Raw genomic sequence first — 19,587 nt, forward strand, 5'->3', positions numbered from 1 at the left:
CCAAACCTTATCTAGTGAACCGAGGACTGTGAAATGTAACCATTAAATCTAAGAACTGCTATTCAGAGACCAAACTATCAACAAGCCCAACAGTCTTCCTCTGTCCCTCCCTTGCAGATGGGACAAGTCCCTAGAATGCAACCAGCAGTTAGGACTACAGCTCAGATTGTCATAAAATGGGTCAACCAGGGAGGAGGAAAAAAAAAAAAGAAATAAAGAAAAAAAAGCAGCAGCATTTATCCGGGTGCTAACAATGCTGAAATAGATGCAAATGAAAGTGTGTGTGTTTCAGAAATAAGTTTTCATGATGAAATGAAAAACAGACTTAATGCACCTTTCTAAAATTGCATAAATGGTTTAATCACTTCTGCCGCAGTGATTTTGTATTATTGCCTGGAGTTGAAGTCAGATCAGCCACGGAAACCACAGGCACTCTTTACAGCATCCAGCAATTACTCCAGGGAGACCACAGCTTCTGTGCTTGGGGTCTCATTGAGAGCGTAACATGGTGCAGTGAGGAGAAGGCAGCTGCATTCTTACCCATCCTTTGTCAACTTATTTCAGAGGGGAGAATGGCTTAAGGCATCACTTCATATTCACCCTCATTTTACAGAATATTCTGGTATTTATTACAACAGTGTAAAAAAAAGTCGGTCTTAGTATGTTTTGGGTCTTTCTATAACCAGTCAGTACAGTACCAGCAGGAGTCAAGGCTCTATGGCAGACAGTACAGTTGTAACTTTGAAACAAAGAAGAAGAAATTCCAAGGCATTGTAAAGCTGCTCAAAATTCTGAAAGTAAATGTATATACTGATGGTGTGTTATACTGAATAGTTCTGTAGTACTCAGGATTGCTTTACATTTGCATATTATATACATGCAATTTAATTCATAATGAGATGCATCTCATCACTGTTAAAAAATGTTGATCACATTTGTTATCTAAGCAACCTGAAAGCATAGAGGGATTGAAATATGATAGTCTGAGTCACAGCAAAAATGGGAAAATCTAGGAAACTTGGTCCTACAAATAGATTACAGAGCTACCACTTAAGGAGCTATGTAATAACCCAAACCAACAGTAGTTTTACCTAACACATCTGAAACATCAAACAGAAGATGTATTTTATACAGAGATAAATACACATATAAAATACATACACACATTTTTAAATACACTTATTTATAGACCCATATCAATACAAATTCTATTATATATAATAAAATATTATCTATTTCACAGCTGGTAACCATGGTCTCAGTTTTGTACAAAGACATGGAACAGTACACAAATGCCAACATGTATTTCATGTTACTGGGAAGCTCCATTCCCCTTTCAGCTAAGCAACCATGAAGCCTGGCTGCTTGAATGGATAAACCTGAATACTTCAACATCAGCTCATTTCCTGACTAGTCTAAAAGAAAACAGTCTGATGAATGTTCAAACTCAGAACCACTATAAATTAAAGACGTAAATACATAACTTTTTTCAGGTGCTAAATGATCAGTTTTTGGAGAAGCACTTCATAGATTATTTCTACCATCTTTGGAATTTAACTAAAATAATACCAAGATTTTCATATCATTACATGCTAAATTATAACAAAGTAATCTGCATTTAAATATTTCACTCCTATTAATAATATCTTATAAAATGACAGAGGGCTCCAAAATGTGTAATCATGATCTGTAAAAGTTTAAGACAGATAATACATTAGTTGATTAAAAACAATTAAATCAGTAAGCACTTGACGTTGCATAGCAATTTATTTCCAGGTGACATCTTTGCTGTAGGAAGATCTTAAGGGAGAAAGTCAGAGTTCAATAACTCCATATGAAGCACCTCGCATTTTGCCGCTCATCCTCACACCAGTATGTCTCAACAGGAAGTCACAGTCAGCAAACATATGGATCCAGTCTGAGCAGGCTGCTAATCCTCAAGAGTTGCAAGACTATTTATGCTGCCCATCATGACAGACATTTGAGCTACAGTCTTCCCTTGACTTCTCAAAAGAAAGCATAAAACAGTTTGTGTCCCAAACAATCCACAGTTTCTGAACTTGGCTTTTATTAATTTTAATTTTTTTCCCACAGAAAAAAAAATTTGTTACAAGAGAAAAATACTTACTATGTATACATAATTCCGATAAAAAACTGTCCAAGACAACAAACAGGATAAAAGGAATTGGATTCCTTAGATTTGTTATTAAATAGCTGCACGTAGGTAAGTCCATATGCCATACATGCCACTGCTAAACACCACTGTTAACAAGTAAAGCACCACCAATAATTCTTCTGTGTTACTGAAGTAACAAAGTTTGAAACTTTGAAAGGCATTACACACCCACCTATTGTCCCATTAAATAAATAGGTAACCTTAAACATCACTGAAAGGCAGAACTACATACACCTAACTGCACTGAAATCAAAACCATTGCCAGATTAGTTATGTATTTAAACATATCGCTGAGGTACAAAACAATCCAGAAGACCTTTAGGCATCATTAGCTCTGCATTTGGCATAGCTGGAGTGTGGCAACATAATCGTGATTTTTTTTTTAGCTGCAGTGAGGAAGTAGAAAAACATTATTAAAATAACACACACTGCGTGTCTTACAATTCCCACCTTCTTTCTCCCCCTAAAGTTAGTTTTTAAAAAGAGTACTAAAAGCATGATTATGCAGATTTATGTTGAGGTATTATTTCACATGAAATATTGCTTGTGTTGGAACAAACTCAGCTTTTCTTTCATCTCGAACACCACAGTACTCCACAGTCCACCCGCCTGTCAGTATTGAGGAGACTTAGAGATTCAACAACTGTTAGTGATAACAGAAGTTACTCGTTCCACCTCCAAAACAACAGTAAAACAGACACCTCTACACGCAAACACATCATGTGCACACATGACCTCACATTCACACACACAGTCTGCACCTTCTCCTGTTGGAGCTTTGGCTGAAGGACAGGTTAGATGAAGTCAACAGCCATAATTAAGAAGCATTTCAGTGACACCTTATAAACCCTACAACCTGATCTCACAGCTCTTTTTCAGGTGAATTGCATGGGAAAGCTCATGAGGATCACAAGATTTGTACATTTGCAGATGACTTGGTGAAAATAAGGTGGTAAGAACAAGACCTCATCCCTAACCTTTATCTTTCAGTAAATAGTAATGCCACCTGAGCAAATAGTTTGAAGAATTTTCAATGCCTGTTAAACCTTTTGACCCTCTTTCTTCCACATCTGTGTATCTTCTCCTTATTTCCCCCCTCCCCTGTCATGGAAATTGTATTTAAGATTGTGTTGTATTAAACTGGATTTCCATTTACTTTAGCAGAAATAAAACCAGTGGCTTTTAAAATAATATGAATAGAAATATATGCTCAGAAATGCCTTTCCTTAGCCTCAAACATCTCCTCTCAAATCTATCAACCGAGTTCAAGTATGTGGTAATTCAGAAAGCGAAAGTGCATTTTTTTAAGGTTAAAACAAAACTGTACATGGTAGTTTAGCCATGGCTTGATTAAGCTTCGTTTCACAAGTCTAAGGGTAATGGTGAGAGCCTGAAAATACCATACCAATTTATTCTTTCAAGGTAATTTTTTTTTTTATTTACTAAGATCAAGCATATCAGAAATTGGAAATGCAAAGGAGGAAATAAGTCAGCAAAATAGCCACACAAATTGCTATGCAAATTCTCATTCTTCCCAGAGAACAGCTGGCACACATCCCAGCTGCAACACTTACTACATGGGCACCCTTGGAAGCTGGTGTGTTAAGACACAACGGAAGCTCTCGAAATCAGGGGGACAGGAATTAAAAAAAAAAAATCTTCACAAAAAGAAACACAAATTGAGGTTTTTGTTTGTTTAATAAAAGCTTGCAAGGCACATGTTTCAACTGAATTGCAACATCTACAGCAAAGCAGATCAAAATTTGTAAAACTTTCCCCCAGCCCTTTCAGGAAGTCAAACCTGTGACCTAGTTGAAAACCAAGCTGGGGTTGTGTGTGTACAAATCTGATGTAATTATGCCCTACTGTTGTCCTTCTGAGGGATATAATTGTATATCTCAGGGAACTTACTGTTTATTTTTCACAGAAGCTGGAGCTTAGACAATATTTTTGCTAGTCCACATCTGGATAAGAAATTAATCCACTTTGTTTGTAAGATATGATTATTTCAGTCACTCATTTTAATGACGCCTTTTTACAGGAACAACCACAATGTTCTCTCACACAGAAGGCTCCTTCTGTTACTTAAGGCTGCTGTGCCAATGGTGCTGCAATACAATTTTCTCTAATATAAAAAAGCAAGGTAAAAATCTTAAATGATTCTCCTAAAGCAGAATCAATTGAAGTATTAAGAATACATCTTAAAAACTATGACAAAACTAATAACAATAACTATGTCACAGTTCAAATAAAACTCAACACATTCATTTAAACATGTATAAAGGCCAACGTGCTGCAACATAGCTTTGTTTAGATGTCTGGATGGCCTTGTTTGTGGTTTTCTTAATATGTGTGTTCTACATGTAGGTATTCAAACTATGTTCTATATGGTAAGACATACATACAGCACTGCAGTAAAACACAACAGGCAGTCAAGGACAGTTAAATATTGCATCTTGGCATGGCAGTCTAAGGCATGAAGCCGAAAGCTTTGCGACTTCTTCCACCCAAGTGCAGTTGTAACCCTGAAGTTTGCTACCTGGAATGCCTTATTGCTGTTATGAAAGGATATTCACGAATCATTAACTTCAAGAGAGAAAATGACTGAAACACAGACATGTGATTCTTTGACAGTGATTCAAACAAACTTACTTTGTATAAGGAACTCTAAACTTACTTCCAAATATTACATCTACATCCATACTAGCACACAGAGGGGAGGTTCCTGCAGGCCTGCCTTGGCTCAAGTTAATTTACAAGCTTCTCTTGCTAAATGGCACTTGAAAAGCCTGAAAGAGCCCAGTGCAGTAAAACATGTACTTGTGCACAAGCAAATAAATGCAGCCTGCACTTGACCAGACACACCCCCACACCCACCCCTCAACATGATGACTGTATGCCCAAAAAGGATATTTACTTTTACCCTGTACCACAGTTGTACTGGTAAATGTTTCTCTCAGTGACCACATCCCATATATTCAATAGATTCATCTGAGCATTGGTTTTAAATAAAATGCATAAGTTAACATTTTGTCAAGACTCATAGGCATAAAAATATAACTGAAAGTAAAAAACAGATTACGGACATTGACTTTTACAACAATAAAGCTTTTTTCTTTTAAATCACTCCAAAAGTGGTAATAGGTTTAAAAAAATCTCAGCACTACCTGTCAGTGTAAAGTAAGGAAGTGTATCTGCATAGAGCAGAGAAGAATCATGCATATACACCAACATGCTGCAGTTCCTAATAATTTCAGAGTTAAAATCTCTGATCTTGCATTTTATCAACAAGTGCAGTAAGGATCGTTTTGCAGCTTTCATTTGCAGATATTTCTGTTGAAAGTTCATCCTATTTTGACAGATCCTTCATTAAAGACATCTGGGCTCCAAAGAATTATTCCCACATGCCTGATAGACTGGCCTCCAGGCCAGCTGTTACACAAATACCTAACTACAGGTAACTCTTAAGGGGTGCACAACTTCTTCTAGAACTTATGTTCTGGCTTTCTGTCCAGCTACACCTACGTTAAGCAAAGCTATCATTACCTTTTATTGGATTTTCCATTCTCAACACAAGGATTAGGCCCAGAGTTGGAATTAAAGCATAATTCACTCTCTTGAAAGTCTATCAGCCAGCAGCAGACAAGATGATAAGAAAAGTACTTGCAGAGGAAAAGGGGGGGTCATATAACAAACATAGATTTTAGAGGGAAGCAAAACTGCACAATACTTTCCCAGCTTTTCAAAGATCTCTCTGTAGTTGCATAATTGATACAAAAATAGCTATGAACGACTGTACCATTATTTACTAATGGTGGTGATTATAGTGTTTTAAATGACAGCTATGGCACTACCTTAATATAGCTATCTCATAATAAATTGAATGAAATGAGCAGGACCTATCCCTCCCCATACACAGACACACACACGCATACCTCACACACACAGAGGGGGTGAAACCGAAGTGCAGAAGTCTCAGTAGCAAACCCAACTGTCCTGCTACACTTGCCTGAAAACAAGCACACTGTGGTATATACTGGCCCATTGTGCTGGCTGCTAAGACACACATATGCATACACACACACACACTTAGGCATGGAAGAATCCTGAAGACAAGTTCTTTCCAAACTGAAGATCTGACCCTGTCAGCTCCTACTGCTAGGTCTAAGCCCCAGCACTTCCACCAGCATGTCTCTAACAATATAGAGATCAGTGCCTTAATCTATGGAAGTGTTGTTTAAATAAAATCTTCCTTACTCGATTTATACAAACAGTATAGCTACACGTAAGATGTATAAATGTGTGTTTGATAAACATAGAAATGTTTACAGTGGAAGACAGGGAGAATTAAAACAACAACAATTAAAAAAACCAAACTAAATATCCAAACACTTATTTGAAAAGACTCAAGATACCAACTGCTTTTTGGCTAAAAAATAAAAGCTACATGACCTAAACGGGCTCTTGAAATAATTTTTATGCTATCACTGAGGTCTATGCACATCAGTTCTCTAACACTAAAGTTAGAAATCTCATTTACATGAAAATTAAAATGATTTAAAATGGGAAGAAAAATGTAAAAACATGGAAGACTGTCACATATTGTAGAGACCGTAAAATTGATAAATGTTCCCGTTTCCTTCAAGGATGGTATCTCTGTCTGTTGATCTGTAGTTCCAAAGAATTCCAGTTTCGTAAAAGAAAGTTGTCAGTATACTGCATGTGTGCACATATATCTGAAAAAACAACTTCTTTGATCCAAAGGAACTTTTTAAACTGAAATTCATTCAGAATAAATCCTCAGAAGGGAGCTTGCATGCTTTTTCATGACTGGAAGGATATCACAGTGTTGATTCTATATACAAAGTAGGATCTATTCCAGTACACTCGAGTAAAATAATTCACATATGGAGAATAGTTCATTTTGATTTCATGACAAAATCGTCCATATTTTGAGTAGGCATAGTTGTCATCTTCCTCACAAACCACCTGTCAGAAAGAAGAAGACCTAATTAAAATACTGAAGGTAAGTGGTTACAGAATGTAATTCTGTACATTTAATTTACTTGGTATTCTGTAAATTTCATTTATGATAGACATCTAATTTCCATACTGTACGGTTCCTATAAACTGAAAATACATTCCCCTATAATTTGTTTAACCACCCAAAATAGCCTTTGTTAATTAACCCCTTTGCCAAGACAATAGACATTAAAACCAGTGTACTTCATTCACATAATAAAGAACAACACAGCAGAAATCACCCCCACACACCCATTTACCCAGTAGTTCAAGCCTGACCTGCACAGAGCACACCAGTAATGAAGGGAAGTCTCAATTACCTTTTCCACACCAAGTAAGTTTGACACACCTATTAAAGGCCAAACACACACACGTATAGCCCTACAAATTCCAACCAGTTGACTTGGAAGCAAACTGCTTGTGTGTTTGAGCATCTACTGTTTGATATTCCTGAAGTAATCTCTTCATTATTCCTTCTGATGGCACAAATTTACACTATGTTAAAAAAAGGTGGTAGGACAAATTCATGAAGAAAAATCCACCAATGGCTATAAAGATAATTTCCCTGTAATGTTAGATTGCTGGAAAATATTTGTCTTTCTCTATGAGTAATCCTAAGCTCTCAGGGAGAGTCAGAAATAAGATACTGGGCTAGGACCATAGGACATAGTACAAGCTAGAAAGTAATACTGATCTTCTTAAACACATCCACTTAGTAAACACATCCACAGACCTGTCAACAGCGTAACATCCCATCCACTGTCTCACTTTGGGAATAAGTAAATGCTGCAGTCTCTAAATACATACCCACTAGTTTGGAAAGTCTTGATAATCTTTCAGTATGACTTAGACAATTTTTGTTAGCAAGCAAACTGAGAGATTTTTTTAAAGTTTCCTGAGACAACACACTATATCAACTCTCAAGAACAAACTATGTCAGTTTTCTGAAAAAAATAAATACTTTATTCCTGTTGGCCATCCCACTAATTTTTCTACAACTACCATTTCAGGTTTCAAGTCAGTATGGACTCAGCCACAGACAGGAAGCGTAAGTGATGTTCATTACTAGGCAACCAACCGTTTTCTAAAAATACTGACAAGTCAGTTGTCTACATTTAAATATATGTACCAGTTGTTTCATTACAGATTTAGATTACAGACATTCCTCAGAACAGATTTTAACTGAAACTCTCGCCGTGAACCTCCTTTTCACCTTCTTAATCTCTCCACTATAAATAGGATAACCCTTGTCACTTTTGACAATTCTAATTACACAGAAATAGTAAATGACTGGTTTTCTGTACTGACAGCACTGTGTGTGGCATTATCCAAGACAGGCTCCTTGGATTTGATTGAAGTTTTTTCCTCCCTTTGACTGAAATCATCATTGCAAGCAACAACTGCTCTGAAAAGTGCTGGGAGGTGTTCCTTCCAGTGTTAGGAATTAAAGAAGGAAGAAACTCTTCCTGATATATGAATCAAACAAAAACTGAGAAATCTGATAGTAAAACTGTGCTGCTGAAGTTAGGATTATCAGGCTTATGTGCAAGAAAGAGGCATGCAGGAAGCATGGAGAGGAGAGAAGCAGCGGTATGAGGGCATGGAATCCTGAAATTGTGGTTAATTGCTCCAGAGGACATTTTAAGTGTGAAGAGGGAACAGGAACTTACTCATGCAAACACAGATCTGAGAAGAAACTGAGAGATACCTGTGTTGATTATCAATGATGGAGGTTATTCATACACACACACACTCTAGTTGTGGTACAATATATTGTATACAACATGGAATAATCACAGCATACATGATTTTAGCAGCAAGGCAGGGAAAGAAAACAGATTTCAGCAATGGTAAGGAAGTTAACTGAAAAATTGATACAATATCCTTCCTGGATAAACAGGTCAGGAAACCTAAAAGTGAAAGTGACACTAGTTGTAGATTCCTGGGGAAAATACAGAGTAACCCCCCAATAACATACCACTCCTATAATTACTCCCTCAAAACAAAGCAGCTACAGGAATGAAATGTTTGCATTACAAGTTCTTTTGAAATGTGTTTCATCAAAAGTATAACTTATAAAATAATTAACACAGATGATCCACTTAGATTTTTCCCCTAAGAATGGAATATAAGACTATATACAAGAAATGTATATATCCTCCCCATTAAAAAAAAAAAAGGATTCAAACCAAGGATTCACTTGGTATAGTTACTACACACTAGACTGTAATGTCAAGTAGATGCTTCAGTTCTTTCTCAGTCAGGAAACCAACTAAATGAAACTAACCTGTGATTGCCTAGAAGTAACCGGTGACTCTCTCATGTACACCTGAGAACGAGCAATGAAACTGTGAGTTTAAGGCCACTCCTGCCTTTATGAAGTCAATTTTTTTGCTGGATTCTCAGGAAGCAGATGAACAAGTGGTAATGAGAATGCTTTATAAACCCCGTCTCAGTCCCTACTTCAGCAGCAAGAGCAGCACTATCAGCATTCCAAACAGACAGAGCATGGCAATGCCTGAAACAGCATTCATGGTACAGTTTATTCAACCAATTTTTTTACCAGATGAGGTTTAAACTATCTATTGGGGTGCTAACCTATCTGCAAGGCTGAATCAAATAGACTTGTAACGTCATTAGTAGCAAACAGGCTGTACTGAACTAAATGGCAGGCTGGTCCTCATCCCAGTCAGAATTTTAGAACTGAGTTTATCCATTTAATGATTGGCAGAAAAGCAGCACAGCTAGATACTTGTGTATTAGGAGGGATTAGGGCATTTAAATAATAACATTGGGTAAGATAACAAGTGTAAGAAACAGACAATCCAAAACTCAATTGATTACTTTTAAAACATTTAAGTCTTTGTCTACATGTCAACTACAATCAGAAAAACAAGATCAGCATTATAAGAAGATTTCTTTTTAAATTAATTATTTATGCATTCAAACATTCTTATTTTCTCACTATTACTTACATGACCATTAGCAATATCCAACAGATCTTTAACTCTGCATCCTCTTACAGGTCCCACTTCATTGCAAATTGAATCTTCAATAACCAGAAAATTGGCTTTGTAGGATGTGAGTATCTTATAAATATCCTCTGCTGACCTCTTTGAATAGATCTGATAAATCTATAAATTAAGAAAACACGTTCACGAAATGCAAAAATCAATGATAATACTGGGTCACACACGCCACACACAACGATCTGCAACAACAGACCAAATGTACCCGCCAAGTTATGGTTTTAAAATCTCTGAAATAGGTGAAATAGTGGCCAGCTGAATGGGAAGTGTTTGTCTCTACTGATGGCAAGTTCTCATCTTACATATTTTGAGTGGCCTGAAAAGTCTTCAGAAATAATATTTTGATATTTGTTTCTGTCCAGAGTAGAGCACTGATAATTTACTTGATAATCCCTTCTGTGTCTGCTGGACTCCTATGTCCTCCTTCCTTCTAATACATTTGATTGTTCTTTCATTACATTTGGGTGAAGAGGAACACAGTTCCTGTGAAAGGCCACGTTTACGAAATTGGATACTCACATTCTCGTTTCTTTTCAGAAGATCATCATCGTTGTACAAAGGCAAACTTGACACCATCCATCCAGTACAGAGCTTAATCACACCCATGAGCTGTGGGCTGCCTGCAAACACTGCAGCCACAGGAGCCTGTCGCCTGCAAAAGCAACACCAACACACATGTCTGAGTACAGGATGCATTTCTCAAAACTATGTTCTTAATTTTATACACTGTGGGATCTTTCAAGGTGCTGTGGGATGAACTGGATCACGTGGAGGTTTCATTGGGGGTCTAATTTTAGTTGGTGTTAATGTTGCAGGGGCAGTAGTTCCCTTGTCAGGAAATGCTCAGATGTGCAGCAACATGGAGTTTGAAAGGAAGGGCTTTTGCTGGGGCAAGGACTGATGGCTGTTCTCCCCTCCTTGCAATCCACAGAGCACCATTCAGAGTGGTCCTGGAATGGATCCAAGTATTGCTTTTCTGAATGGCTGTCAACTTGCGACAAAAAACGCTTGTGAGGAAAGGTAGACAGAAGGAAAAACAACATGATGTTATCTTGTATGGGAAAGATTTCTTATCGTTTTTATTTGATCTCTAGAACATGCATTTCATGATCTATGAGAAAAGAACGTCATCATACAGAACAATGTCTACACTAATTAACTATGTTTCTAGGTTTCGTTTCATTTTTTGACTATTTGTATTCCTGTGTTAGTGAGATAAAATAGTCATTGCCATACTTTATTACAGACTTTGGGCAACTTCTCTTGCAGGGAAGATTCAAAATAAATTTGTATTATTAAAGGGAAAATTTAAAAAAAATATACTCTAGTAATGGCATTGAATTAAAATTCCCATATGGATAGCTGAGTATATCTTTAAGGAAAAAAACCCTTTATTTTCTTTAAAAATATGGACAGCTGCTACAAATAAGGGTAGTAAAATTGCTCTTAGCTGAGTGAATCTCAATGCAATTGCCATGATTAATTATGTACTTCAAGACTAATATACGGAGACTAACATAAGAGCCATTAGGTACTTGGCATTATTCCACTTGCTGCCTTGAAGAGCTACAGCAGTGACAAACAACATATACTACCAGCAACAGCAAGAAGAAATTGGCTGGAACTCTGTAATTACCAGCCTTGCCTTTTCTGAAGATGAACAGGTTGACATTAAAGACTACATAAATACAGAAAGTAATATTCTAAAAAAATACAGTTAAAGGTAAGTTATCTGAACACAAGGGATCTAATTTTCAGAGAATTACAGTTCCTAATAATGACATAGTACAAATTTAGATTGAATGAGGCCAGAATGCATTTCTGAATCTTCTGGTGAGAGGAAAAATATACCTGTGAAAATAACTTGGTATTAGCCATGTATACGCTCAGTATAAACCACATAACATAGCTCAGCTCTTGCTGTGCCCTGCCTAGGCAGACTGGTAAGAACCCTTCCAGGATCCAGGTCACAGGGGAAGTCTGAATCATACATGTTCCTCTCCACATATCCTGACAAAGTCTTTCAACCCTCACATTCAGGCATTTCATTTGACTGGCTCATGCACGTAAAAGTTTAGTGTTTCTGTCCCTCACTGGTGTTACAGTCAGCATGAATCCTCAAATCTCATGAAAAGTTAACATGCAAAAAACTAAGCACTAAGATGTCCACCTTTATTTGGAAACTAGGTCTCACAATGATATGAAATATGATTTGCTTGCGTGTTTCAGGATCTTCTATTGTAATCAATGACAAACTCCTGTATCTTTCCATGGGAATAATAACAAACTTAAAATACACATTTCTCCCCCTGTGGAGATAGACAGAGGTAGCTTCACAAACTGCTGAGGTAAAAATACCCTGACAAATAGCAGTAAAATAGAAATGTAGGACTTCTTGCTTACTTTATCCATGTCATAAGTTCTACTGTATCAGGATCATAGAATTCTTGCAGTTCTGTAAGCTCTGTCATTATCCTAGGGAAAAACTGATGGAAATGTTTCTGGTTACTTACAGTAAAAAAAAATATCTACAGAGCATCTGATTATATTAAGGCCTTAAGTGACAAAACAAAAATGGGCTTCAACTGACTTTTCCCTCCTGACTGGTACTTTTATTTGAATATTTTGTAAAACATAGTTTATACTTAACGTGACAGCAGGAGACCCTCTCCAAAATAAATATGTTAAACACAAGTTCTCATCTCTCTCTCTTTCATTAGAATACTTAAAATTAAAAAATAAATAAACAAATAAATAAACACACAGCAAAAACATTCATCAACGTTAAGTGGCCTTAAATGCATCAAAACCATAGCTCAGGTTGTCACATGCAAATGTACATAAATAATGGCACTGAACCAAGAAGATGATAAATCTCTCATGGTAAACCTCCTTGAGCAGGAGGGGTTGGACTGTTGTGAGTTGATGGAAAAGTGTTATTCAAGCAGGACAGGAGAAGAGAAATTTCCTAGAAGGGCCCTGGTAATCTGCCCCAGACTTCCTTCTGACTTCAATCACTACAGCGAAGAAGATTACACTATACTGTATGAAGTAGGATATCTCTCAGTTTATGCTCTTGAAAAGCATTTTGGGAAAAGGAGGGATTTTGTGAAGTGAGACAAAATGCCATCTGTTTCAAACCAGACCAGACTGCAACCCTGCACTATGGCTTCCCTATCCTGTCAAGTTTGAGGGCTAAAGGAACAACAGGTCCTTTATTAAGCCAGGTGATTTTGTCAGTCCTTGAGCCATTAGGAGCATTTATCTGAGAAAGGCATGGCTGGAAGCTGTCCAGCCACGAGGGGCTGGAGCATGTACATGTACATGCTGGTGTAAATGCTAACTGAAAACTACCTTATGTCAGCCCTTTTGGAAAATAGATATAAAGTTTACAAGTTATGCCAGACCAAAGGAACAACTTACTTTGGGACAGCCACAGTGGATAGTAAGAAGTGGGAGCCTGCTTTCAGTTGATGCATTTCCACTCCCATTACCTGGACAACTCAGCTGTCAAGTGATAGCGTTCTACAACCAGATATGTTAGGGTTGCACAAGAACAGCTGCCACATGTTTGTGTCAGGGCTGAAAGCTGTAGCACTGCCGTTATACACACACCCAAACTATTCCTAGAACAGACAGATAGAAAGGAACCACTACTGCCACTCCAAGGAGAACCCACTTCGCTCAGCAATCACAGCCTTGCAAAAACCTGGTTAGATGAGGGACTGTGCTAGACTGAGTCAGAAAGCAGCCAAGCAGAAAGATGCTGAGCTGTACACTCAGCTGTACACACATAGCCACAGTAATAGATTAGGGGTCTCAAGGCATTTGCACTGTTCTGTTACTACTAATCAAAGTTTCCAAGCTCAAGGATAAGTTATGAAAATCTGGAGAGCAAACTGTTCACCATTGCTTAAAAGCAGAAACTGGATCTGCAGTGGCTGAAGCCCTCTAGAGTCCAAAACCCTACACTGCTTTCATTAAAAAAATCTGAAAAAGAGTTATTTGGTCAACTAAACTAGTATCCTCTGTTGTAAGAGAATTCATAATTCTATTGAGCAATGGCAGCATTTTTCAGGAAAATATCTATTGCTCCATCAAAAATGTGTAAAAGGTCAGATTACATTGCAATCAAACTTTCTATCATAAGATAGACGTTACAAAACCTGTTCAAATACTGTTGGACAAGTCTGGCTTCTATATTTGAATTCTTATAAAACTATTCAAACTAACTATTTTGAAGCTATGCCAGTATAACAGAGAGTTATACTTTATGGAATGTTTCCCATGTTTTTTGGACTCACAGAAATTTAAAAAGTAATTTCCAAACACTCTCCTCCCAGTCCATCTGTGACTTGCAATAAAGAACTAAGTGTTTATTTTAAACATGGAAACATCTGTAAATTTTCTTCCCTGTACTGTTGTATATACACACCTCTACACAGTGCTCTGGACAAAGGATTTAATAACTCCATTATAATTTGATGGGAACTTTTCAAACTGATTATTTACATATGGCCTCCCATAATTTTATTTCATCTAAACTCACCCCCTCTCACTAAAACCAAGATTGGGACAACACATTTTTCAATATTTTAAGATTTTATTTGGCAGTATTTTGTTTGTTGAGTCAGTTTATATATCCAAAGCATAATAGCTGAATATAACAAAGTCTTCATTTAAATTTAAAAACTTCTTTATTACAATAAGTAATCATTAACAAACTAAATTGTCAAATACCTCATACTGAAAAAAGTAAACAGTTTTGTTTAAAACCAAAACATATTTTCAGTGGATGACAACTTCAATTTCATTATATATATTTCATTTCACTAAGTATATTATATTTGTTCATTATTTTGACTCATATTGTGCTTACATACATACAAAAAAAAAACAAAACAAAACAAAAAAAGCTTCACAAAAGTACTTTTCTTACCTCTTTCCACAAGCTGAATCCAATTATTGTGGGAACTGCCATACTCAGAATAAGAGCCTAGAAAGTACATGTTAGAAGAAACGGATTATGCACCGTTCTCCAACCTTGAGGTATCTGTTGATTCTACTCATATAGTAAGCAACATTTATGCCTGAAACCTTACAGTGACAGTAGGTGAAACTTAGTGGGGTTTTGCCAGGCAAAAAACTCTCTGCAAAGAAGAATTTACATAATTTAGCATAGATGAATTAATTTGACCATGATAACTTTAGCATCAATTTTAGGGATGGTAAATAACAATGATGTAGGGAACAGCAGAAAAGTAAATACCTCACATTCAAATGCAATGAGAAAATCTGAGACAGGAAAAACTCAAGCATTTCAAACTTCTGCTCTTGTTGATGCTTTTGTTCAGATTAACAATACTGATATGCAAAACCCAGAAACCCATTTTTTCAGCACACCATCATTCTAGCTGATCTAATTTTTGCTTTGCAAAAATGTGAAAATAGCTTGTATGGTACAAGAAACATTTGTTAAGGAATACACAGAAGGCATTCCCCTGACAACAAACTACTAACACACCTACTGTGTTAATAGTAAAAAAGCAGGTCTATATAACAGAATGCATGAGGTACACAAAAGAATGTGCTTACCACGTACATGAACATATTGGTACTCCTTGACTGAAAGAACACTGTCAATGTTTCTGATATAACAGAATTATAACAGCATTTTCACAAGTGACACTGTGAACCTCTAAGCATAATATATTTATTCCTATAAGCTTCTTGAATTTAAGGTAAGTAATATCCTATCCTTATTTTATTAATAAAACTAATGCACAAAGCTGCTAAAAATCACACAAAGCAACTCTTGTCCTATTGAGAATAAAGGTAGGGTTGGAAGCGGGGGAGTTGTTTGCACTGTAACACGAGCTCATCTTCAGTCACGCCATTTCTCTACAACGGCCACAGGTAAACAAATCTTACACAAAGTAATTCCACTTATCATTTCTTACAAAGCAGCTTTACTCTCAGCAAGTAAATACATCTTAATACCACATTTTAAGATTAATTTCTTAGTAAAGCAAGGCTTATATCAATGCTTGCCTGCACACCTGTACTGTTTTCTCCTGCATTCCTCCTAAAAAGCACATGACCTTCTTGGCCAATCTCAACTAGATATGACAGAGAGACTGAGGTCTCCAAGATTTGTTAAAAGAAATTAAAGAGATGAGCAAAAGGAAGATGAAGACAGCTCTGCTTCTTGTGAGGAAAGGCTGCAGTGTGAACGCAACTTTATCACCAGGTACCAGACAACATGTGCAAGAGTAATATTAAGAAAGACACAGAAAAAGCAGACTGTATGAGATCCACTGCTCACAGAACAACATGTTCTTTTCACGGGCTCTTCTACAGGTCTTAGTTAACTGTTTGCAAAGTTATATGCTTGCTACCTGTATTTCCCAGGACATTGGCAACAGTAACTCACCAGCAGTATGGGGTGCACAGCTTTCAGTCGAAGCCACTTGAAAAGTGTCATCCAAAGTTCAGGAGAACACACCCCAAATGCAGCAAGCATGCAAACATAAGGTGTCCATAGATATTTCATTCTGAAAAACACTGCAATAACTTAGTTGGGACTCTGTGCTTGCCTCTGCACTCAAGCTATTTACAAAAAACATTTAGATGTTTTTCACATGCCAAACACCGTCTGGATGTTCAAGTAATCTGAGGTCAACTTTGATGGCACTGAAGGGTAAACCAAGAAAATCTCTAGCAGAAGAGCAGGCACCTGATTATCTGCTGTGAGATGGAGGAGCAAGATCCAAGGCAAAAGATGACAAAATCCTTCATAGAGTTCGGGGAGGATGAAAGAAAAACAAAGGGAATAGTAAAGTCACTTGGCTGTTGTGGTTTTCCAGCCAAGAAAGGACAAAAAGCAGCTATTCAGCAAAGCTGCACAGACAATGTACTGTAAGAGTTCCTGAAGAAAGGAAAATATTTAATAAACAATTTATGATTTGCTGGTGTTGTCTGCCTCTTAAGAGTAGACTAGTCAGCTCAACTACACAATAACACGACAGTCTGTTCACTTTAAGAATTTTTGAGTATTTAGATTTTAGGATGATGAGCATAATACAAATACAAGACACCTTCAAGCTGATTAAGCTGAGAGACAAGATTAGAACAATACTGTCTTCCAAACATCAGCTTCTGTAGCTTTAAGAACTAACACAATACTTTTGAAATTAGTTTTTCTACTGCTTTAACATGTCAAGCAAAGGTATACTTTGTGGTAGCCTACACACAGGAAGACAGATAAGAAATCTTCTACATGCCAGTATTCCAGAACTACTCTGTTCATCAAAACACTACACAAGAGCTTGCTAGAATATAATATTAAAAATAATTATAGCAACGTTCTACACTTAAATACCGTAAAGAAAGTTATTAAAATGTAATTAAATTCAAGTCTTGGATTTTGGCTACATTAAAGCTTGAAAAACATGTTAAAGAGACTAAGAACAATTGTATCAAATTTATAATCACAATTATCATTGACTGCTCCTCTACTAACTAGTACCACTACATGCCAAAATTATTTCTGAAAAGGGGTAAATTTCAAAGGGGTGAATGGTGTATCATGTCCAATTAGGAACTCTCTGTTGCTTTCAAAAGAGATACATTAAAATCAGACTTACCCTTCCAAACACATTGCTAGACAACCAAGCAAAATTGTGTGAATGACATGATAAACTATTTCTGGCCTCTCTCCAATTCGACCATCCTCAAGTTTAACTGCCTCTTTCAGTGGTTCACCACTGCAGTTGGAGAAAATGAGATATCACTTAATTCAGACATTATCTCAGGCAAAGGTGTCAATAAAAATACATTTAAGTCAGTAGTACACTGAGATCATATTGTGTCACATCATACAATATAGTTGCACTGTTTACTTGGTTTTTTTATGCAATCAATGATCTATCAGTACCTACTGTCCCTTGTTTTAGATTGCAACCTCTCTGGAGCAATGGTTGCAAATTGTTACAATGGGATCACTGTCTATGACCGTAAATCCTATTTTAAGGTCATTCAGCACAAGAGGCAGTCTAATTTAAGAGCGTGCAGACTCCACAAACATTTAGATGAAGCATGCTGAACGTGCATTTAAAGTTTCTTCATATCATTAGCTTGGTGAAGAATTATGGAATCTGTAGGATAATTGTGTTTGGAATGTGTATACCATTTTATGACAAAGAAAGATAATGAAAGTAGCTTTGAGTCACATATTCTAAATTCTAACAATATATTATAACTAAAAATCACAACCAAAATCTTACAACAAATGTTTTTCTACAAACAAGATAGCAATGCATAAGATAGGTAACATATTTTTCTACCATATGATTTCAGGTTAGAATTTTATAATAAACTTCCTCATGACAAATGGAAAAATATTTTGAGATTACTAATTGATTCAAAATTTGAAAACAAAAATGAGGGGGGGAGAAGGTTTATATTAAGCTTTTCTTTAAAAAGGTGTTGGACATAGTGTAGTCGCTGCTTATTATAAAAGTAGTAAATAGCTATTTCAACCACTAGCAAACAATCAGAAGTTTACTTCATTGTTCTGAATATACCAGCATACATCTGACCTGACATTTTCATTCACAGCAGCATAATTTTTATCTATTAGAAATCTTCATTCTTGAAATAAACCTACTGATTTTTGCTGCAGACAAGTGAACAATTTGTTCTAATACCTGAGCAGTTACACCATTCATCTTCTACCAGGCAAAGATAATTTCCTAGTCATTGAGTTTCCAAGACAAGCTACAGTAGGATCTACAGTTGCTATTCTTAGTCTGTAAACAGACAGCTCCACTACCCCTTCTCTCAAGGGAACTGTGAATGTGAATCACTGTGAAACTAAAAATAATTGAGTTGGTTTTACTTCAGCTCTGTTCTCAACAGCAAAAGCTGATGGACCCTATCACAATAAGCCAGCATTTTAAAAAACAAACAGTGAAGCATTAGAAATCACAAATCCTCTCAACTCCACCTGTCTCATTCTTCTCAACATGTAAACTTGAAAAAAACAAAACCAAAAAACCCAAACCCAAAAGAGAAAAAAAATTCTAGTAACAATCAGGTAGCTTTGCTGTTGGAACCGTAGCACAGATATAACATTTTTCTCTCTGGCAACGGGAAGAGACATACGTATATCCCAAAACAGGTGCAAAACAGGAATTGCACCTATGGGGAAACAAAGCAATGACAACTCCCTGTCCTGACTGGAGGGATGCTCAAGAAGCTCCTCACTAAAGGACTTTTCTTTAGGAGGCTCTGGTGGGCCTTCCCACTGGTGCTCACACCCTGACAAGCTCAATGGTAGAACAAATTTTGGAGCAACAA

General features: G+C 36.7%; 1 protein-coding gene across 3 annotated transcripts in view; it reads right to left on the reverse strand.

Moving 5' to 3' along the window:
- Window positions 1–1,748: 1,748 nt before the first annotated feature.
- The window catches only part of DPY19L4 (dpy-19 like 4 (C. elegans)), a 33,928-nt gene continuing 16,089 nt past the window's right edge, over window positions 1,749–19,587 (reverse strand). For 2 of the 3 annotated variants that reach the window (XM_017837740.1, XM_017837739.1), the window contains exons 13-20: window positions 17,874–17,993; window positions 16,661–16,781; window positions 15,167–15,223; window positions 12,631–12,713; window positions 10,747–10,879; window positions 10,174–10,332; window positions 9,486–9,527; window positions 1,749–7,165 (exon numbers count right to left, since the gene is read on the reverse strand). In XM_017837740.1, coding sequence (XP_017693229.1) covers window positions 7,001–7,165; window positions 9,486–9,527; window positions 10,174–10,332; window positions 10,747–10,879; window positions 12,631–12,713; window positions 15,167–15,223; window positions 16,661–16,781; window positions 17,874–17,993 — 880 coding nt within the window. In that variant the 3' untranslated portion in view covers window positions 1,749–7,000. The remainder of the gene's footprint in view (window positions 7,166–9,485; window positions 9,528–10,173; window positions 10,333–10,746; window positions 10,880–12,630; window positions 12,714–15,166; window positions 15,224–16,660; window positions 16,782–17,873; window positions 17,994–19,587) is intronic. The other variant, XM_017837738.1, reaches the window with a different exon arrangement.

Source organism: Lepidothrix coronata, unplaced genomic scaffold, assembly GCF_001604755.1.
Source record: "Lepidothrix coronata isolate B3197 unplaced genomic scaffold, Lepidothrix_coronata-1.0 Scaffold309, whole genome shotgun sequence".
Classification (NCBI taxonomy): domain Eukaryota; kingdom Metazoa; phylum Chordata; class Aves; order Passeriformes; family Pipridae; genus Lepidothrix; species Lepidothrix coronata.